The 23,319-nt window shown below is 40.9% G+C and overlaps 1 protein-coding gene across 2 annotated transcripts in view; it reads right to left on the bottom strand.

The window, feature by feature from the left end:
- TRIM44 (tripartite motif containing 44) overlaps positions 1-23,319 on the bottom strand; it is a 109,486-nt gene that overhangs the window by 42,178 nt on the left and 43,989 nt on the right. The window contains exons 3-5 of one of the 2 annotated variants that reach the window (XM_042957539.1): positions 22,378-22,617; positions 10,865-10,884; positions 2,750-5,350 (exon numbers count right to left, since the gene is read on the bottom strand). In XM_042957539.1, coding sequence (XP_042813473.1) covers positions 5,290-5,350; positions 10,865-10,884; positions 22,378-22,617 — 321 coding nt within the window. In that variant the 3' untranslated portion in view covers positions 2,750-5,289. Of the gene's footprint in view, positions 1-2,749; positions 5,351-10,864; positions 10,885-22,377; positions 22,618-23,319 lie in introns of those variants that run through there. The other variant, XM_007082093.2, reaches the window with a different exon arrangement.

Raw genomic sequence — 23,319 nt, 5'->3', positions numbered from 1 at the left:
TACGTAAACAAGGGCTGGTTTTGATTTTGACTTCTACGACAGCTCCAACATCTAGCACTGCCTAGGTCATAGCAGACACTTGGTAAAATCTGCTCAACAAATGGGTAAAGGAATAAAACTCGCAGAAAGGAAAGAAGGTTATGTTGATTTCAGTATGAGTGACCACACTGTTTTTCTGTCTTCAATGATTTCAATTTCCATATCTAGACTTCTAGACAGTGCTTAATTTATTTTCTTAGAACAAAAGACTGAGAATTGTTCCCACAGCCTTTTGCATCATGACCCTGTACTAATCTAATAAGAGAAAGGTTACACTGCTCTTTGTTGATGAGCAGCACATTAATGAGATCTCCTTGAAATAATCCCACCTCTATTATGCAGGCAAAATTACATTTTCCAGCATAATTATTGTGTCAGTCGAACTCCCAAATTTTGATATTAATTGTTTCACTTACAAAGGCAACATCAACTTAGGAGAGTTTGTCAAACTTCTGGAAAATCGAGGGGAAGCTCATAGTTTTAAGTGGTGATTATCAACATATACTTCACTTTTATTCTATTTTCTGCATATTTTCCTCCCAGTCAGAAGGACTGGACAAGTTTGACTTCCTATAATTGGTTTTAGGAGAGAGGCTAATGGATTTATTTAAAATGTGTTTTTAAATTATACACCACTTTCATTTCACAATCCTTACTTGAGAGTCTAGGATATAACCTCATTGAGGACATGAACCTTGAATGTTTTGTTGGCAACTACACTCCTAGTACCAAAGACAACACCTGGAAGCAAGTAGGTGCTCTGAAGATACTGCTGAATAAATGCTAGGTTTCTCTTTCCACTGAGACTCATCACTTTAGTTGTTGTCTCATAAGTAATCTCTACACCCAATGTGGGGCTCAAACTCATGACCCTGAGATAAGAGTTTCATGCTCTACCGACTAAGCCAGCCAGGTGCCCCTGAGACTCATCATTTTAAAGCAAAATTTTTCTCTCCCTGGTCCTTTCTCCCTCTCCACCCACCCCCATCTCTCTCTCTCTCTCTCTCTCTCTCTCTCTCTCTCTCTCTCTCTCTCTCACACACACACACACACACACACACACACACACACACACACACCTCTCTCTCTCTCTCCCACACACACACACACTCACAGAATACAGGAAAGTCTTGCTATACAGTATGACATTTTTTCCCAATGAAAAATACATAAACCAAGGAAGTTTGACTAAAATACATCATTAGGTGGGCATCTATCTGGGTGGCTCAGTTGGTTAAGCATCCGACTTTTGATTTCAGCTCAGGTCATGATCTCAAAGTTGTGAGATCAAGCCCTGCGTCAGCTCTGCACTGGGTGTGGAACCTGCTTCAGATTCTCAATCTCTCCCTCTGCCTCTGCCCCTCCCCCACCTGTGTGTGCCCAGTCTTTCTCACTCTCTCTCTCAAAAAAAATACATCAGTGGGGTGCCTGGCTGGCTCAGTCAGAAGAGCATGCGACTTTTTTAAAAAATTTTTTTATGTTTGTTTATTTTTGAGAGAGAGAGACAGAGTATGAGCAGGAGAGAGGCAGAGAGAGAGGGAGACACAGAATCCAAAGCAGGCTCCAGGCTCTGAGCTGTCAGCACAGAGCCCGATGCAGGGCTCGAACCCACAAACTGTGAGATCGTGACCTGAGCCGAAGTCGGACACTTAACCAACTGAGCCACCCAGGCACCCCTAAAGAAGAGCATGTGACTCTTGATCTTGGGGTCATGAGTTCGAGTTCCACATCTGCAACAAAATAATCTTAAAAAATATATAACAAGTTAGGAAGGAACCATGACTCACACTTATTCCCCGATCAGAACTGGAGACACAGGGTTAATCTGTGAGCTAGGAGTGTGACAGATCTCAGAAGCATGACAGGACATTCTCCAATACTTCTCATTCAGTAATTTTTATTTTGTAGCTCACCTTACCTCCACTAAAAAAAAGTATTTTCCTTTTTACCGTAAAGTGTTCATATCTACTTAAGTCTGATTCTTCCCTATAGAGTAATATAGGTTTTATTTTATAAATACAAATCAATAGGACAATAGGATTCAGCACAGTGACTTACTAGCTCTGTGACCTTGGGCAAGGTACTGAATATTCAAATTCTTTTAGGAGAATAACAAACACCTTCACGCTAGGCGGCTGTAAGGATTAAATGAGATGGATAATCCATGTGGAATGCTTAGCTTACTTTCAATGTTACAATCTCTGAGGGTTTACAGACTAACAGCCACAATGATCAAGCACCTCAACAAGTGCCTTGTCTCTACAAGTCTTCCTTTTACTCTCTATGAAGCCGCTGTCCCTCATTCCATACATAGAAGTACAAACTCAAAACAGGTGTGCTTTATGGGCCCTGCTTTCTCTCCAAGCACGAATTCTTCCCGCAGAGTTCAGATGGCATTTCTGGATTGCTTCTAGACGGCTGCCGTCATTTAGGGTAGTCATTCACCTGACCCCCTGAATTTCTCTTCCCAGCCTATGTAACGTTCTTCTTTCCTCATCTGGTTCCTTAAAGTGTCTTGGTTGGCTGGGGACGAGTTATCAAAACTTCCTAACCAGAGGGGATAGGCACTGAATTCCAGGGGCATCTGTGTCTGGCCTTTTCATCTATGCAGCTTGCTGGTAATTGCTAAGTTTTCCCTCCTGAAACAATTATCCCCCCATTCCTCTCCTTACCCCCCTCCCCACCCCCGAGTTAATTATCAGTTCTGGAATTAAACTTGCTCGCCTCTCCTGCCGTTGCCATGACAACAGTTGGCCTGCACCTGCCACTGGGTGAACAGTGGCTCTTTCAGAAAAGGCGATGGCAGTTGCTGGCTCCACAAAAGCCAGGGAGTAAACTCATGTTTACCTGTCTGGGGAGAGAAGTTCTGGTTCGTTCCCCCTCAGGCAGTTTCCTGGCAAGCTCTGCTTCAACTTCCATCTCAGGCAAACTGCTTGTTGCCATTCAACAAAGAAAATGAAAAGTTTTTCTGATAAAAATGCCAAATCCCTGCCGCCTTGTCACTTATTCCCAGCCAAGACATTGGAAGATACGGATCCTGCATCACCTTAGAAAGGCAGTACGGCGCAGTGGTTGAAAGCACAGAATTTTAAGCCTGACAGATCTGGGTTCCAGTCCCGATGGACTCACTTTCTGACGGTGTGACCATGGCTTAATCATGTAACTTCTTGGAATATCAGTTTCCTCCTCTGCAAAAAGAATGGGATAACTCTACCTCACAGAGCTGTGTTCAATGTCTGAGTACGCTATGCAGATCCGGCTCCTGTTTTAACGTTCGGCACATAAGCAGGCAGCGCCCCTGCTGCCGAAGAACTGTGAGTCCTGGACAAGCGTGGAAGGCAAAGCCGGCCGCCTGGGCGGCTCTCACTGGTCCTCAGGTGGAAGCACCTGTTCAGGTGTGGGGGACCACACAGCACCCCACTGCATCTCCACCGAGACGCGTCTAGCAGCCAGGGGGCAGCTGAGAGATGCTTCTCTCCCACCTTCGCCGAAGTTCTCACATCCCCTCCTGCTCTGGGCTGTGTTCCTCATGCTCCACCTCACTTTCCTTTAAATAGAACTGATGGAGCCAGAGGGGAAGGAGACGTGTACTCACCAAGGAAACAAATGCTTTTCCACTTTACAACCACACCACAACCTACGGGGAACAATCGGCAGCGGTGCGAAGCAGTGGGGGGAATGAGACATTTATATAAGAAGGTGCTTTTCTTCCCCGAAACCCCTGCTTGTGGCTAAGGAAGTATTTCTTTTATGAACATACACACGCTCATAGTTAGGTCCTAGGTCCAAACAGGCACATACATGAACACTGGTCCTTGGCAAAGACCTCACCATTTAGGGTACCCAAGTTTCATCTTGGCCTTCAGCCACCTCTTACTGTCCTGAAGCTACCTCCCTGGGTTTAAAGAGACCTACGCTTATAAACTCTTAACTTCACATCATCTTTGAAGGAGAAAAGAAAACAAAAACAAACCAAATCACAAAAACACACCAGCTTCTGCTCCCAGCATCTGTCATGGATGCTGCGGGTTTCTGGGTAAAGAGGTGAATGCAGTTCAGGCACACGGAGCTACAAAAAAAGGAAAGATCCTTGGAAGCTGTTGGGAAAATGGAATTATTGACCTCTTATGTGCCTCTCACTGGGAGCAAGTGAGAAGATGCTAGAGCTTGGCAGGTTTCTCCTAAAACGAAAAAGACACCACTAACGACAATTTTACAATGGCTGCCCCAGGAGGGGGGCACAGGCAATGACATCCAATCTAGTTATTCTTAAAACACAGACTGGAGTTTTGTGACTTCCTCAAACGAATTATGTTTAATTGCTGGTCCAAAATGGCTATGAAGACAAACAAGGAAGAAGAGAAGTAGGCTCCAGCCAGACTCTTCAGCACCGGATCTAACTCAGGGACAAATGTGACATCGATTTAATTCTTTGACAAGGTTTTAAAAAATATCTTTAGTCCTAAATCTATTTGGAAAATGTCGGGGCTTTAGTACTCCTTTTCTCTATTAATTTGGAACTAGATAACTACTTTCCAAACCCGATTTTCAGTTTGAGGAAGGCAGGAGATGTCAAAATAGGGTTATAAGACACAAATCAAACAATTTCCCTCTTCAGCTACTTTAGCTCAGCTGCTTGTTCTTCCATCTAAAAAAAGAAACCCAAAAGAACACACTTTCAATGCTTCACGGCAAACTTGTCTTTAAGTATAACAGGATGTGTTATTTTGATGGGGAAACTGAGGCACAAGAGAGCAAACAATTTACCCATAACAAATCATGAGATACAACTACAGGAAGAGACCCGCAAGATTTAGAAGTCTGTCCACTTCTTCTATAGTAAGGACAAAGCGATAGTACAACCTTCTGGCATCCCAGCATAGCGCACAAGACCCTCTGCAGGGCGAACCCACCCATCTGTTAGGCCCACCTCCTGCCACAGTCCGGTCATGCAGTGGCTCACCATTCCTCACACAGCACATGCGTTTTTCCTCCGAGCCTTGAGACATGCTGGTCCCTCTGCTTGGATGGCCTTTCTACCCTCTCCACCTGGAAAAGCCTACCCATACCCATTCTTCGAAGTCCAGCACAAATGTTATCTTTTCTGACTCTCTGCTCTGCGTTGGCTGTACCCTACTCTACATCCAACATACTTCTTACCGAGCACTGTGACAGTGCAGTGGTTAAGAGTCACATGTTCGAGTCAGACTACTGGAGTCTGAACACCAGTTCTACCGTTTTTCAGCTGTGTCACCTCACGTAGGGATCACCTCTCTGCAGCTCTGGATAATGGATTAGCCACCTATGAGGACTGATATGAGAAATAAATGAGGTAACATACGTAAATGTTCCCAGTAAAACCACAGTATGCAAAGGGACACCCGGGCCCCTTCCCACTGGGGCTCTTGCTGTTGCTAGCAATATGCACAGCCCAAAAAGGCAGACAGCTGCTCCTGGCCGGCATTTCTAGTGTGAGGCCGATGGAGGTAAACCAGAGGCACCCTGGCTGAATTTTCCAGCTGTGCCTGCATCTTCTGGTTGTATACCAATATGCATAAAATAAGATAAAGTGACTATCATGGGTAAATATCTGAAAATCAATTACGTTAGCTTCTATTACTGAGAGGCAGCATAATGCACAGCAGAACTCCATCCCTCACCTGGGAGAGTAGGGGATAAACGATCCACATCAGCAGGGGAAAGCAAAGTCAACCCAGGTTCTGTGACAGGGAAATGCGACAGTTAAGAGATTCTCTGTACAGGAGGCCAGCTTAGATGCTGGGACCCCACTTCTGTATAATAAGCAGCCCTGATCACTCCATCCCATGTCACAAGCATCTGAGCCATTTTCTTTGGCTTCGAGCTAGGTCTTCTGAAATGAAGACAGTGCAAAACCAAGTCATGAATTTGCAATCAGAGGACAAAAGAAACCTACGTGTATCACTGATTTAGTTCTCTTTTATCTCTACAAACTAAGTTGTCAGGAGGAGAGATGTCATGTCTAAGAACATACGGTTATTATTTTGGGGGTGGGGAAGAGTACCTTGTATACAGCCCCAAGAAAATTTTTAAAGAAACAAAATTCAGAAGATTTTTTTAAGAATCTACTAAATTACAGAATCTCTAAGAAGCAGATTCTTTCCACTCCATATGTAATATAAGACTGTATTTCTTCACACAACCACATCCCCAAAAAACTGGGTGGAGAGCAGGGGGAAGAAAGGCTAGTGTTTACAGAGAAATAAAAACAGACTACACAGAGGCAACGAGGTTGAATGACTAGCCCAAGGTCACGCAGTCAGTCTCAGGCAGACCAAGAATAGAAGGCAGGTCTGCTGACTCTCCTTGAGCTCCTACTTCTTCAGAACTCGCTGTCTGTTTGATCACAGAATCGGCACGGGTCAGATTCACACTGATCTCAGCGGGAGCTTTTTGCCTGAATAAGAGCCAGCTCTGAAGATGAAATATTCTACAGAAGTCCCAAATATGGTTGTTACTATTAAAAAGCCATTTTCCTCTATGTTAAAAAAAAAGAAAAAAAGAAAAAAATCACAGAACATCTCAATAACAAATCAAGATTTCATATTGATCTTGCTCCTTTTTCCTCCGAGCACAAGAGTTTCGGGGTCCTTCCCTCTCTGACTTCCTCCCACTACAAAACAGCTTTAAGGCAGCAGCATCTATTGCCACCCCCTCTCCTGGAATATATATCACTTCTCAGCGGGCTCCAGCAGGCGCTGAGGAGCCGATCTGTGAGGGAGTGAACACAAGATCTCCCGTAATAGCACAGAGAAGACAGAAAATTGCTGCCAAAAGTGTAAATTGCTTTTTTTGCTTGGAAAAAAAAAATCACTCTGGGCTTCAAAGACACCCTCTTAAAAGATGACTCCACGATGGGTAATATCCATGTTGTACACATGAGGACTTTTGTTCCTCCACGCCCTCCAAGGACCCTCACCATCTATGTAGCCATCACGTGGATTTGAGGAGTAGACCACCAGATGCAGGGGCAACATGCAGCCGATTCTGCGGGGGCGGGGTGGGGGGAGCGGGTCAAAGGAAGGCCTGGCCGCCTGCTCCCCAGGGAGTCTGAAAGGGCCCCGTTTGCTGCTGACCCTGAAAGGGCACTGTGTGCGGGTAAGTGAAGAAATATCCTTTTAGGATGACAGAGGCTAAGGAGGGGAGAGGCAGCTTGCAGAAAACAGAGGCCCCAGCAATTCAGTGTCAAAGCAAGTCAAGACCTCCCAGGTCAGAGGAACAAGAGCAAGGTGATCCCCCGAGGAGTAGGCGTGAAGCCTCCCGGCTCTCACAGCTTTCGGGGAGGAAAAGCAGTGCGCTGGCCGATGAGGGCAGATAGTCCAAATGGTGGTGGAGGGTATGAACCCTGAAGCCAGACTGGATTCAAATCCTAGCTCTGCCACTTACTAGCTCTGTGATCTAGGGCAAGTTCATCCTTCTGAGCATTAATTTCCTCATTTTACAAGTGAGATAATAACCACATCATAGGCTTTACATGAGGATTAAATGAGGATATATATAAAAACACCATACGTAGTAAACCTTCAGTAAGTGACAGCTATGATTATTACTGTTATTGATTGGTAGGACAACTACACAATAAAATTCAGGGCAAGGAACAGACAGGACCAAAAGTACAATACTGAGACATGTCATGTCAAATGGCTTGGGGAGTCAGAAGGGAAAGGAGGAAGAAGGCAGGGAGACCCCAGGTGAGAGGGGACACACACAGCTCTGTTACAGACAGAGACGTTTCAACAGGACAGGAAATCTCCTTTGTTCCCGCCACTGTGGAGAGAGGCTGGACTTCCGTGCAGACAGCGGGGAAGCGGCTGTACGGAAAGAATGCCAGCAAAGGAGACACAGGTATAACCATCCAAGAGACCTGGATGCAGAGACTGCCGATTCATTCCTCTTCCATCCCCTGTGCAGGCAGACCCGCACTTCCTTTCTGTCTCCCTCACACATCAAACTCTCATTTAATACTGTCAGCAACACAGGAGCCTTTGGAACAAAACTCGGTTTGGTTTATTGGGATGGTGAAGTGTATATCATAAATGAGAGAAATTTCAGATCAAAGGCAATCCGCCCTGAAGTGTTAATTGGAATTAACTGAGCCAAATGGTAGTTCAACACAAACTGAATGGAACCAACGAGTATAAATTTAAAGTTTAAGAAGAAAAATTGACTCCTCTTTTCTCTTTCTGCCAAATCAGAACATGTTCTTCAAGTGCTCATCGTACCACAAGAGGGTTCTGTCGAGTCCCGGTCCAAAAGAATCCCTGCTAACATCCATGACAGCCTCGCTTAGGGAGACAGCTTGACTTCGTGGCTGCTCGTAAAGAAACTATGCTTCACGACTGTCTTGTCAAAATGACACGAGGGTATCTGCAATTAAACTCTACAACCAGTATCTTACACTAAATAGTATCTTGGAAGTGAGGTAATCTCTTCATAAGGTCCCTGTATTCTTCTACTCAACGTGCCTCTGACATGTACCCATAAAGACAAGACGAGTGTGTTCATCCTAATCAGGCTCCTCCAAGCCACATTACCTCTGTTAAGGTGTTTTCATTATTTGGTCTTGTCTGAACGTTCTTTCTGGGGACGAAGAAAGTTCAGGGCTGTCCTCGGCCCAGATTTTCAGGAGCTAGACCTAGTCTTGAGAGTAGGAGAGATGGAGTGCCAAGGAGACAATTTAGAGTCTGTTGAAACCGAAGGTCTATGCAAAATGGTAAAAACCCGGTCAATAACTAGAGAAGATGTGGATTTAGGCTCCCAGGCTCTGGTGTTAATCCACTTCCAGTTCAGGCATGCAGGGGGGACTTCCAAAATGCAAATCTATCGGGGTCAATTCCCATTTACAATTCTTTAATGCTTTCTCACTGCTGGCAAGCTAGTGCTCAAATACCATAGGTGGCCTCTAAGGCCCTAAATGATCTGGATTCAGCTTTCTTTGCTCCACACTTCTCTTATCTAGAGCTTTCCCACAAGTTGTTCTCTCTCCCTAGAACAACCCTACCCCCTCCTCCTCCTTTGCCTGCCTTCTCATCTTTTAGATAAGCTCTGTTCATATATAACCTTTTCTGGAAAGCCTTCCCTTATCCTCCAACACCGACTTAGGAGCTTTCCTAAAGCAGCCTAAACTTCCCTTAATCATAGCACTTCACCCACAGTGTAGGGGCCCGATTATACGCTTGTTTCTCCCACAAAGATAGGAACCATGTCTGTCTTAGTTATTAGTGTATACCCAGTATGTAGCATGGTGCCTGACACATAGTAGGTCATAAGAAAAGAAAGGTGGGGGGTGGCGCCTGGGTGGCTCAGTTGGTTAAGTATCTGACTTCGGCTCAGGTCACAATCTCATGGTTTGTGAGTTTAAGCCCCGCGTTGGGCTCTCGACTGTCAGCACAAAGCCTGGAGCCTGCTTAGGATTCTGTGTCTCCCTCTCTCTCTCTCTCTCTCTCTCTCTCTGCCCCTGCCCTGCTCCTACTCTGTCTCTCAAAAAGTGAATAAACATTAAAAAAAAATATTTTTTTTTTAAAGAGAGGGAGGGAAAGAGGGAAGCAAGGAGGGAGGGAGGAAATAAGTGAACCACAACACAGAAGAAGTCTGTTCCTGAGAACAACTGGGAAGAGGAGTTTGAAGAAATTTCCTGAGGCTCTGCAGTTTTAAAGCCAGGGCGCCTGTGGCTTTAGCCACAGTAGACAAGGAGCTAGATCTACGCTGAGAAGCACAGTTCCAAAGCATTAGGAGAGACAAGATGTGCGGTAACATGGCCCCGAGGAAGAGGCTCAGGATATGGGGACAGAAAAAGAAAGAAGAAGAAACTTTGTTTGTTTATAAATGAAACCAAGGAAGGACCAGACGCTGATTCCAGTAAGGTACCTTGGACAAGTCATTTAGCTTCTTTCAATGAGAAATTTGAACTAGATAAGTGATTTTCAAACTGAGTTCTGAGGAACCCTAGGTTTGTACATTGGGATTCTACTTAAAAGCTCATTTGAAAACAAGGGCACTTCTTCTAAAACTAAAGCTTGAATAGCAGTGGCCTAAATGAACTTCCTGGTATCTCTAGCCTTAACAGTCCTTGTTGATCCTATGTGACACAGGGGACCCATCTGGACGTTGTATTTTACTTTGCACAGAAGCCCCCTGATTGTGTTGATGGCCAAGCTGCAGCATTTCCGAGAGCCCGTTCTCACCATCTGAGCAGCAGGACAGCAGAGGTAAGTAAACCAAATTCCAGATTTACTGCAAGGCTGAGGCAATCATGAAACACGCTTTCTAATCTCATGTGATGATATAGAAGCAGAAAGGATTTTTTTTTTCCTAAACGAAGTTCCATAATATCATAGGATTCATGGTATAGGTGTCTGTAGTCAGACACAAAGATGTTATAGATCAGAAATAAAGAATATTGGATCCAGAGCCCATTAAAAAAAAAAAAAAAGCAATCCAATTCCAATCAAGAAAGAACAATTCAAAAGTTTATCTAGGCAGTCCACCTGAGAGCCTAATTACCATTCAAATATAGTGCCTACTCTTCTTAACAAGGTATTCTGAAGTTACTGTCATTACATACTTTAAAGTCTACCTTTATCTGAAGGTTACAGGCAGGAAATGGCATAGATGGGGAGGGAGATGGGAGCCTTACAAAATAAGATCTTCAAAGCCCCGGCTCAAGATGTGGAGCCCTTTTCTGTGCTGTTCTTTGGCTGTCCATATTTCATGGGGCATTAAAAGGCCACAAATGTCACTCTACTTCATTTCTGAGAACAGACAAGCAGCAATAATGTGATCTTACCTGGGTCCTTCCTCGTCACCCTGAAAGAAACAGAAAGAAACAGCATTAGAAATCGGCATTGGTAGAGACAGATTTATTTTCCTTCTTTTCCCTCTCCTCTGGCAACGCGGAAGCATGGCTTGTGCATTTATTTTAACAGAGACATACCCAGTAGATGTCCAAGGGCTAAGACAAGGGCTAATATAATCCTATGCTCGAACTGCCCAGCAGAGATGAACTGATAATTTGCCCTTGCAAGCAGATAAGTGAATGCACAGACCTAGGAGGCCTAACTAATAGCCTTGCCTTTTTATTTGTATGGCTGGCAGTATTTAGTTCTGAGCAAACCGAGAGCCCAAAAATAGCAGCAGGTCTTAGGCAAAAGCTGACCAGCTCCAAAGGCATCAAGCTGTTTCCTTCAAAGACTCATTTCTGCCTTGGTCCAGCATTTTCTCTCCAAACATGAACATAGCAACTCTAATATAGAGCACACTATGGTAGAAAGGGCACTGAACTGGGACTCAAAAAATGGGGATTCTAGGCCCAGCTCTGTTATTTATTAGCTATGTGCCCTTGGGCAAGTTAATTAATGAATCTGGACCTTTGGTCTTCTCCTTTGTAAAAGGGTAGCTCTGGCATTTGATGATCCACAACATCCTTCAGCCCAACACCGGCTTTTCTCTTTTTCTCATCCCTGTCTGCAAAAACAGTGTGTGAGGGTTATTTGTCCGGGTACTGGATTTTCTGAACCTAACTTTACCAGTGATCAGAACAGAGTCCTTTGAGCCTCTTCTTGCGAATAAACAAAATTTTTCAAATGACTCTCAAGCCTTTTCCAAGGGACCTCACTCATCCTTTTGGTTACAGGGTATTTTACATGCTTCTCTTTAGCCATTCAGGGTTGGTCTCAATAGAGAATCTATCTCCTAGTTGTTGGTAAGTCCCCAGGGAATGTATCAGATTGACTGTTTCTGTCGGTATAAAGGAATGAACTCTGGAGTCAGACACTCTCAAATCTTTACTCCATCCACTTGTGTTACCCTGGTCAAGTTATTTTGCCTCACTTAACTTCAGTTTCCTACTTTGTAAAACAAGGCGTAATACAGTATACAAGGAGTATGAGGATTAAACAGGGAAATATTTATGTATAAACATCAAGCACAGTGCCTAAGATACAGGATGCGCTTAATAAAGGTTAGTATCAATATCAGTAATGATTCAGTATGATCATTAAGAAACTACTACATGTGGGCACTGAGGGTGAAAGATAAATGATGATCTAACCTAGGAGCTCCCATTCAGGAGCAGGGGAAACAGACAAAAAAGAGACAGAAAATGAACTGTGTCGAGGGCTCTACCAAAGAAAATAGACTGCTTTAAGAGTCAGAAGGGAAGTGACAAACACTGCCTCTTCTGGGGAAGGGGGAAGGGAGGGCTTCACAGAGAAGGTGACATTTATATTGGCCCTTGAAGGATAAGCAGGATTTTCCCAAGTTGACAACAGAAGGTGAGTGGGAAGGGCACCAGACTAGTAAGAGCAAAGGCATAGCGATTTAAAAAAAAAAAAAAAAAAAAAAAGTATTTTTAAGGAATTTCGAGTTTAATGAAAGTAGAGAACGGGGACGTGTTTGTGTGTGTTCCAGGCAGGGGAGGTGGCGGTGGTGTGGGGCTGGAGGGCTGCGAGTGCAACTGAGGTCAAGGGGGACTGCCAGGGCACAAGCCTAAAAGGACAGTTGTAGCCAGAAAGGTGATTTAATTCAGATGATACACTGGAGATTGGAGAAGGAGGGCATTTTTAGCAGACTGCTAAGGACTTGCAGTCTTAGTCAGGGCACTAATCATCCACACTCTAACGAGACAAGTGGGGCGAGCGGTGGAAGGAGGGCATAGGGGTGTTGGAAGCTTTCTTTGCATTTTGATCGACTAGCAGGTCTTATGGGAACTATAATCTAGTAAGAAAAAACTTCATAGAATTTAAATTGAATATGAGTTACATAACTATCAATGACTTAATTAAACCTCAATACAATTTTTCAATTATCTTTGGATGTTCAAAGTAATTGTCTAGGAGAATCTTTTGGAAAAGAGTAGCCAAACTCTCTCCCATGATTTAGAGTCAGTCCTCCTCACAACCCTGTATCTTGGCGCAGCAGTTGAGAGATGGGGTTTCTGACTTAGAGAAACATGGTCTCAAATTCGGGTCCGTCAATTCCAACAGTGAAGCTTTTGGCAATTTGCCTTAACTCCCCAAGGTTCAGTTCCCTGCTCTACACATAGGGATCCTAATTCTTACCTCACAGGGTGGCAATACGGGTTAAAATAAATGAGAAAACATGTAGAACACTGAGTAAGTGTCTGGTACATTACAAGTGTTCGACAAATGGTGCCCATTATTGTACTTTCCCTGAATTGATTAATAACGTCTCTAGGGAGAGTGGGAAAGGACAGAGAAGATGGGGCATAAGACAGTGCTTTTACATTCATTCATTTCTGCTTATAGATATGTGGCTTTTCAGAAGCAATAATCACGCTCACAAAGCATAGAGAAAGACTAGGGTGAGCGTTTCAACTGTTGAAGGAATGAATAAAGGAAAGAACAAACACACACACACAACATAGGGCAATTCTGAATAGGTCAGCAGACATCCAGAAGTTTGCAAATCTTCCTTGTAAGAGTGTGCATGCTAGTCCCTCCTATTATGAAAGCCTAATTCCTATCCATCCTGTCAGATCAAGCCTCACTTGGAAATTTTCCCTCACTGACAGATTGAGCGAGGTAATCCTACTCTGTCCTCCACATTTTTATGGCTCATACTTCTGGGCTGGTTCTAGCAGAAAACCAACAGTGACAGTACCATACAGTAGCTCCCTCTTTGGATTTTAACTCCTTGAGAACAGAAACTGTGTGTTGTTAATCTCTTTATTCGTTGCATCTAACACAGCACAATGCGTGTTAATAATTATTCAAGAATGGGAAGGAGGGAAGGCAAGATGTAAGTAGGAATTAAGATTAATTTCTACCCCCATTGCGAGTGAATTTTGGTGTCAGAGAGTATTAGAAGTGAAAGCCTGCAAAACAACAGCTTCTCTTTAAATGACCTGTTAGATTAAGCAGTGCTTTCCAATCCCTCCATCAAATATCCTGTATGTTCTTGGCTGGTCAGCTACTTTCTAGTACCTACGACCTCTTGTTTCTCCTTCCACCAGAGGAAATGTATGTTCACCAAGCATCAAACAAGTTTGTTGCTAAGCCTGTTTATGTCAGCTGAACTTGTAATTAGGACAGCACATCTTACTAAATAGCAAAAAGTGAATGAAGGAGGGTACTGCTGCTTCCATGAAAACTAAGTTGAATGAAGAGGAGTTACTTAAAAACTGCTGTCAACTCTGGTGTAGGTGAGACACATGCAAAATATTAGAAAAAATAAAATATACAAGTCTAGGGTTCTACATTCAGTTTGCTTCAAATGTCATCCTGAAATTGGGCCTTATAAACAGTGCAGTACGGATGTGGTTTATGCCAGGAACATGATGCTCCACTCCACGTGGCAAACCCATGTTCTTAAAGAAAAGAACCTGATTGAAAATCAAAGAAATATACAGATATGTATTTCAAGTTTAAAATAAATGTTTAGGGTATGCACGTATCACTTTTAATTATTTGCTCATTGGAACTTTTTCTAAAATTATCTCACGTTGCTCAGTACTCTTCTCTCCCAACTAGACAAGAGATGGAAGTACTCACGACATGCAAATAAAAATACTTGAAAAGTACTTGACTTTGGCAAAGAAGTTGATAAAATTCAGGCAAAAAACGAGAGACTGTCAAAACTGATGATGAAAATCTACACTGATGTAACTGTTCTATGGACAGTTTACAAATAGGTACAAAAGCCTAAAAAATGCCCATACTTTTGACTCAGTAATTACTTATGACTTATGCCCTGTAATGTAATAAATGGTAGTCAGAAGTCAGAAGTAACCTAAGATTAAGTAAAGTTTGTATCATTGAGATTCAAACATTATGCTTATGAAGAATTTCTAATAACATGAGGAAATTTAATATATAATGTTAAGAAAAAAGAGCATGAGGGGATGAATAGGTTAACCAACTTTATTGTGGTAACAACCATTTTGCAATATATGTATGTATTAAATCATGACACTCGTACACCTGAAACTTACATATATGTCTATTTATCTCAATAAAGCTGGGGGAAAAAACATATACCAAAAAAAGAAGAAAAAAGGAAAAAAATGCCCAATGATAACTACCAATTTAGTGCATTTACTTTCTGCTCTGTCTGTAAGTTTTTAATATTCTATAGTGATTAAGAAGGAAACAACTTTATTTAGTTAGTTATTTGAAGAGGGGAAAGAGCACCTCCCATTAGACCTATGGGAGTGGTACTGAAATTCCTCCCGTACCCTATATTCTATAAGAGGACCCAAAAAGATTTACTAGAAATGCATTTTTAAAAAGAAATGTCACTAAAAAACCTTGTCATCTCTGGACTTCCTCAACCAGAAGCTCTGTGATTCTACTTGGCCTAATCAAATTGATCCTACTGAAGATTTCTTAAAACAGGCACACTGTGTTAATGGACGGGTTTTTAAATAGTCTTCATAAATCAAAGGCAAATGGCACTTGAGCAGGTAGAATATTTACAATTTTTGTTTTTAACAGCTTCATTGAGGTATAATTTATCATACCATAAAATTACCTGTTTTAAGTGTATATTCAATAATTTTAAATTCACAGTTACACAACTATTATCACAAACCTGCTTAAAAACTAGATATATACAGATACAAAATTATGATTTTATTGTCCTTAACTTAAAAAAAGAATTTTATTTATTTTGGGAAAGAGAGAACGTGTGAGTGGGGGAGAGGGGCAAAGGGAGAGTGAGACAGAATCCCAAGCAGGCTCCAGGCTCAGAGCAGAATCCAACGTGGGGCTTGATCCCATAATCCCGGAATCATGACCTGAGCTGAAATCAAGTGCCGGGCACCCAACCGATTGCGCCACCGAGGAACCCCTGTTTTCCTTAACTTCTTTAGAAGCATGTGACTGTTTGATATAAAATTATAACTGCCTTGTAGTGTTTATAATGTAGATTTTTTACATATGACAACTATAACATAAAGGACATAAAAAGAGAATTGGCCTATATAGTTTCAAGGTATCTACATTTTATAAGAAGTGGTACTATATTAATTATAAGTAGACAGAAAATGTAAGGATCTATACATATATATAACATACATTACATATATCACAATATATGTTATAATCCCCACTGAAACCACTACAAAATAAGAATAAAGTAACAGAGCTAAAAGCCAAAAAAATATATTAAAATGGAATTCAATTAACAGTGAATTCAAAAATCCAAAAGAAGACAGGAAAAGACAAGAGGAATAGAAATAAAGGGATAAACAGAAAACAAATCATGGCTGACCTAAATTTAACCAGGTTAGTAATAACATTAAATGTTAATGGGCTGCATACTTCAATTAAAAGGCAGAGATTATCCGGAAGATGAAAGAATAAGTAAGACCCAGCCATACGCTGCCTAAGAGAAACACACTTTTAACAAAAGATAGACCAAAAACAAATGGATAGAAACATACCATGTATAACAGTAAGTAGAAGACTGGATCAGCTCTACTAATGTTAGATAAAATACACATGAATACAAAGAGTATTGTCAGAGAAAAAGAGGGACTTTTTATAATGATTAAAGGGTCAGTTCATCAGAAAGACATAACAATCATAAGCATGTATTTGCTTGAAGAGACTTCCAAAATATCTAAAGAAATTGATAGAGTTAAAAAGAGAAATAAATAATTCCTTAATCATCCTTAGAAATTTAACCCTTCTCAGCAGTTGATAGAACTGGACACAAAAATCAGTAAAAACATAAATTATTTGAACACTAATTGATATTTAATAGAACACTACAACCACAAACTACAAAACAGGTGCACATATGTATTTACCAAGATAGACCATATGCTGGGCCACAAAATACGTCTCAATAAATCTTAAAAACTTGAAATCATTCCGAACATGTTCTCTGATCATCACAATGGAAAAAGTTAGGAATGAATAACAGTATGACATGTAGGAAAATCCCTAGTATTTGGAAACTAAACAAGACACTTATAAATAATCAGTGAGTAAAGAAAAGATATCACATGGTAAATGAAAAATATTTCAAACTGAATGATACTGAAAATAGAACACAGCCAAAGTTTAGGATTCAACTAAAGCAGTGCTTAGAGAGAAATGTACAGGTCTGAAAACTGACTTTAAAAGGTAGTAAAATCAATGATTCATAAAGCTAGAAAAAAGAATAAGTAAACTCAAACTAAGCAGAAAAAAAGGAAATAAAAACAGATATAAACAAAATAGGAAAGAATAAAATTAGCAAATCAAAAAGTTCTTTAACACTAACCAAATTAATAAAATAGCAATTAGACTGCTCAATAAAAAAAAAGAAAAATCACAAGTTATCAATAATGAAAGACAGGTTATCATTCTAGATGCTGTAGTTAAAAAAATAACAAGAAAACACTATGAACAACTTTACAGTAAAAACTACCACTTAAATGAAAACAACAAATTCTGTGAAAATTACAGCACAAATAAACACAACACAACTTAAATACAACACAAATTAAATTTAAATAAACATGAAATCAAAACAGCTCTATATTAAAGAAATTAAATTGGTTATCAAAAACCTTTACATTAAGAAGTTCCAGGGTAGATGATCTTGCTAGTAAACACTACCAAATATTTAAGGGAGAAATAACATCAATCACACACAAACTTTCAGAAGATGAGGAGGGGATACTTCTCAGCTTGTTTTCTGAGGCCAGCTAACCCTAATAGGTAAGCCTGACGATGTTATAAAAATATCAAACTACAGATGAATATCCCTCATTGAACACAAACATAAAAATTTTAATTGAACCCAGATAATAAATACATAATGGCCAAGAGGGAGTTTATCTCAGAAATGCAAGGTTGATTTAATATTATAAAATTAATCAATATAATCAGCCATTACAATAAAATAATTTAAAACACCCATATAATCACTTCGATAGATACAGAACAAATATCTTATATACACCACATTCATTCAAATTATTGTTCCCCATAGCTAATGTGTCATTTCTCTGTAGCTACTTTGCTTTCGAGATTTTTTTTGTCCTTCGTTAGTTTGATTTTAATGTGTCTGGGTATGAATTTCTTGGATTTATCTTGCCTGGGTTCATTCAACTTCTTAAATCTCTAGGTTTATGTCTTTCAACCAAATTTTAAAAGTTTTGAGCCATTATTTCTTCAATTTTTTTTTTCAGCCCCACATTCTTTTTGCTCACCTCCTGGACGTGGGTGACGTGTATATTAGGTCTTTTTTTATTGTCCCACAGGTCCTTGAGACTCAGTTTTAGTTACTTTTCTTTTTTTCTTGGTTGTTCAGATTGGATCTATATCTTCAAATTCATCAATTCTTTCCTTTCTTATCTCCAATTTGCTACTGAGCCAATCCAGTGAATGCTTTATGTCAGTTACTGTATTTTTCAGTTCTAAAATTTTCATTTGGTCCTTCTTTATATCTTTTATATCTTTGCTGAGATTTTTTAGTTTTCATTTGTTTCCAGAGCATGTGTTATTGCTCACTGAGTCATTTTCATTAAATAGTGGCTTTAAAATCCTTTGATAATTCTAAAATCTGTGTCATCTTGGTTGTGGCCTTTTCTCAGGGTTGAGATTTATTGGTTCTTGGTATAATGAGTGATTTTGGACTGTATCCTGAACATTTGAGTATTTCAGAATCTGATTCCTATTTAAATCTTCTATTCTAGCAAGATGTCAACCTATTTAAATTCAAAACATATGTCCTCTTACATTAATGTAACATTGTACATCAGCTATACTTGAATTTAAAAATAAATAAAATAAAATAAAAATAAAAATAAAAATAAATTATGGTTTTTAAAAAAAAGAAGAATCAGAACACATGTCCTAGATCAGGTCTGTGGACTATGGTTCAAACATCAATTTAGTTTAAAAGATTCTGCAGTGCTATTCTGGTCTGCCCCACTACGTGACAAAACTCCATGCTATAGTCAGCACAGTGCTAGCTGGAGCAGGGGCACCAATTCATTACTACCGGGTAAGAGTGGAAGATGAGGTTCTACGCGCTGACCCCGTTAGGGAGGTATATTGTCTAGTTACTGCAGGGGTGGGGAGGGAGGAGTTAGAACTCCATCTACAGTCTCCATAGGGGAGGGATACTACTTCCTTCCAGATGCTGCAGGGCAGGGGGGTAAGTAAGAGTTCTACCCACAGGCTCCATGGGAGATGGGCACCACTGACTACTGAGAGAGGCAGGGGTGATGACAGAAGCCAGTCTTTCACCTAGAGGCTCCAGGGAAAATCAGGGGAGGATAAAAAATAGGTTTTCACTCCACTGGCTCCACTACTGCAGTGCCATCTGGGGCTGGGAAGGGGTGCAGCATTATTCATGGTGTGTGTTTTCAGAATATGTAAGATGGTCAAAAGCTTTCTCTATAGCCAAAGTGCCCTTTTTCCTAGTCCTCTAACTAAAGAGAGCAGGCTTTTCTTGGAGATTTTCTTTTTGTCTGTGCTCACTAGGATTTCCAGTTTGCAGGGCACCCAGGCCAGGATATACGGAAGCAAGAAAAATCCCAGAGAACTCACTGCCATGAGTCAGGACCATCTTTTCTCCACGCTTTTAAGAGTCTTCTGGTAGGTGATTTAAATACTTTGTTCGGGAATTTTTGCTGTGATTAGTGGAATAAAGTGAAATATGTTTACTCTATCTTGTTCAGAATCAGAAGCTGCAATTTGATTTAAAAAAAATTTTTTTAATGTTTATTTATTTTTGAGACAGAGAGAGACAGAGCATGAATGGGGGAGGGGCAGAGAGAGAGGGAGACACAGGATCGGAAGCAGGCTCCGGGCTCTGAGCCATCAGCTCAGAGCCCGACGCGGGGCTCGAACTCACGAACCGTGAGATCGTGACCTGAGCCGAAGTCGGACGCTCAACCGACTGAGCCACCCAGGCGCCCGGCAATTTGATTTTAAATGCATCAAAAAATAAGATGCATTGAAGATTGGAAGGCTGGAAAGATGGCTATGTATATATCATGATTCAGGTATATTAAAATGTTAATTAAAAAATGTTAATGGTAGAATCTAGGTGGAAGTATAGGGTGTAATCCGTAAAATCCTTTCAATTCTGCGATATGTTCGAAAATTTCTAATAAAATGTTGCAGGGAAGAATCTTTTGGCCAAATCCAAATGCAGATGATTAAAAAAAAAAAATCTAGAACATGCAAAAGGAAGAAAAGAATTCCTCTGTTGAGTGAAAGAGAGGTACTGGGGATTTGCTCTGATCAATAAGTTACCAGATTAGCTGGAACAAGAGGCTATTAGATGAGAACAGCTCTTTGTAAAAGCCCTAGCCAGCTGAATGCTACTTTTTGTCTTTAACAGCTTATTCTGTCCACAGCCTGGTCCTTAGGCCTTGTCGGTTTTGCATGGCTAGGAGTAATTCCATCAGAGTTAACAAGCACAGCTCAGCTGAGCAGCTGACGTGCTTAGAGGGCAGTTAATGCAGGGGAGGGACTAAATTCATTATTTGAAATGAAAATAAAAGAGAGATCTCTAAAAATTAAATCTTTACTTTTGAAAAAGCAACCTAATCAACACACAGAAAAATGTGGGGGTCCGATTTGCAGAGAATGTGGGACAGAGTTAGGTCATTGATCCCTTGAGTTAACTCTGGTTGAATTTTTTGTTTAAGATACAAAGTGAGCACCTCGACACTATAAAAGATCTTAGGAGTGCAAAGCCGTCTAGGACACTAATTCTCTTCATTTTCCCCACATAAACAAATGGGACACTTGGCATACAGCATGCAGTAGGGAAAACACACAGGCAACTGGGACAAGATGGACTTAAATCTGAACCCTGGCTCCATTTTCTACTAACTAAATGATACTGGCTCAGCATCTCTGCAGTTCTCTGTATCTCAATATCCCATCTGTAAAACAAAGATAATGGATGCTGATATAAGAATTAAGTGAAATGATGAATATAAACTGCTCTCTTCCTAGCTAGAAACTTACTTAGGCACACACTTTCTTAATTCTGGGGAGGATAAAATGAAAAGAACAAGACCTATTTTATCCTTTTCACACACGGATGAAAATTAATCAAGAACCTTGGGTGAGTGAAGCAGATAACTGTCCAATAGTCTCTTACATTTTCTGTCAGGTAGGCTCAGACCATACCTGCCTCCTGGATTATACCTTGGCTCTTCCGTTGGCTGGTGTCTTCTGTGGCTAGGCTGTCCCAGGCCAAGGCAAGACTGCTAGCTAAGCAGTAAGCTCAGTGAGTCAGTAGCAGTCCTGGAAAGTCCACAGGACTGCCCTAGGTTTTCTTCTAGAAGGGCCTACCCTTCTGGCATAAGCTTGACCAGAATTTTCAACAGTGGCTGAAATATAAATTCCATAATATTTTTTCAAATGGCTATCTTAAATTTTATTTTACAATTATATTCTAAATGCCAGAATATGTTGTTTGGTAAAATTCCTAAGACCTTTTCTGCCTGTTACAAAATAACAATGAATACAGTGACTAACATCTGTAGTGATTCAACATATACCTTGTGTCCTTCATTCACACCTTTTTTTCCCTTAATTTTTATTATTTATTTTTGACAGAGCGAGAGCAAGTGAGCACAAGCCAGGGAGGGACAGAGAGAGAGAGAGAGAGAGAGAGAGAGAGGGAGATGTGGAATCCCAGCAGGCTCCAGGCTCTGAGCTGTCAGCACACAGCCCAAAGCGGGGCTCGAACTCAGGAACTGCGAGATCATGACCTGAGCCAAAGTAGGAATGCTTAACCTACTTCTCCTGAGCCACCCAGGTGCCCCTCATTCACACCTTTCTTGATCCAGTGCCACATGCCTCTCTTAATCCAACAGTTATGCCCCCAATTTATGCAGTTGGCTCCATATAAAAACCAAGCTGAGGCTCCTTTCCACTACTCACAAAATCAGTCCAAAACGTTTCATTCTGGGCTGCTTTATCCCCTACATCCTGACTTACTCTCATTCACCTTGTTGTCATCCCTGTGATGACTTTATTTGGAGGCTCATTTCACAACTGGGAATCTGTCAACTGCCTTCTTCTGTGACTCTGATTTCTCACTTCCCTCCTTAACTGTGATTAGTATTTGCCCTATCGACTATACTCCTTTAAGTCATCATAGACAAATATTTTGCCAGCTCCAGCTGCTGGGTGTAGGCCCTAGCAGCCAATACTTCCATATTGGTTTATACACCGATCTCAACACTTACACCCTGTCTGAGCTTTCAATTCACTCATGTTTAGTGACCACAAAGGAGAATTTCCAGAGCTAACAAACACGGCAGTCCGTTTCCTCCAACTTCCGCTACGAATAATTATAGGCATTCTCCTTTACCTCCGCCTTTGGCTCAGCTGATTCATTAGAGGTATCATGTTGTTCCTTGGCTTGGGCCATCTGAGTCATCAACCTATCCATGTGGGACTGGATGTCTGCCAGTATCTCAGTCACATGAGCGGTAGCCATTGCTTCCTGGATGTCCACTAGATGAAGGGCCTTCTGCTCCTCATCAGCAATCACTTTCTGAACTTTCTTAAATTCCTGCTGTATAAACACCTTCATCTGGTCCCGGGTTACCTGCAGAACACAGACAAGTAAGAATAATGAGTTGGACACAGAGAAATGGAACGGCAGAGCTGCTACTGTAAGTGCTGGACCGCCCTGGCCAAAAGCGCCCTGGCCTACCTGATCCTGAAGTTTTAGGAATATCCCCCAAACAATGTTCGCCTGAGATTGTCGATGAATTTCTTACTAATCTTTTTGCCTTTTTCATAATCTTTATGAAGTAATTCCGTATCCTTCCCGTTTTGCTTTTCCTTTTGTTCATTTTTATACCAATAACACATATTACTTTTTACAATTTAATAGGTAAGTGTAAATTGTAAAAAATGAACTTACTCCTCTCTCTCCATCTCAATACCATTTTTCTCTCTGGAGGGTAATTACTGGTATGTAACCTTCCAGCCATTTCCTATCCAGTTATATACATGTATGTATACAATTATGTTCTTTTTATATAAATGGGTCATAGTGAACATACATTATGTGTCTTTTCTATTTAAATTATGTCAGTACATACAGATCAACTTCATTTGTTTTATTTTAAATGTCTGTATGATATGGATGTATACAATATGAATACTTGCATATATAAATAAAAAGTCAAACATACCCATTAAATATTTTCCTTCTTAGTGGAAATACAAGATATTTCCAAACTTTTGTTATTACAAACAACACAGTAATGAACATCCTTGGATAGATCTCTTAGTATTTGCA

The sequence above is a fragment of the Panthera tigris genome, chromosome D1, assembly GCF_018350195.1.
Source record: "Panthera tigris isolate Pti1 chromosome D1, P.tigris_Pti1_mat1.1, whole genome shotgun sequence".
Lineage (NCBI taxonomy): Eukaryota > Metazoa > Chordata > Mammalia > Carnivora > Felidae > Panthera > Panthera tigris.
The sequence above is the reverse complement of the archived record's forward strand: the minus strand, read 5'-3'. Positions and strand labels throughout refer to the sequence as shown.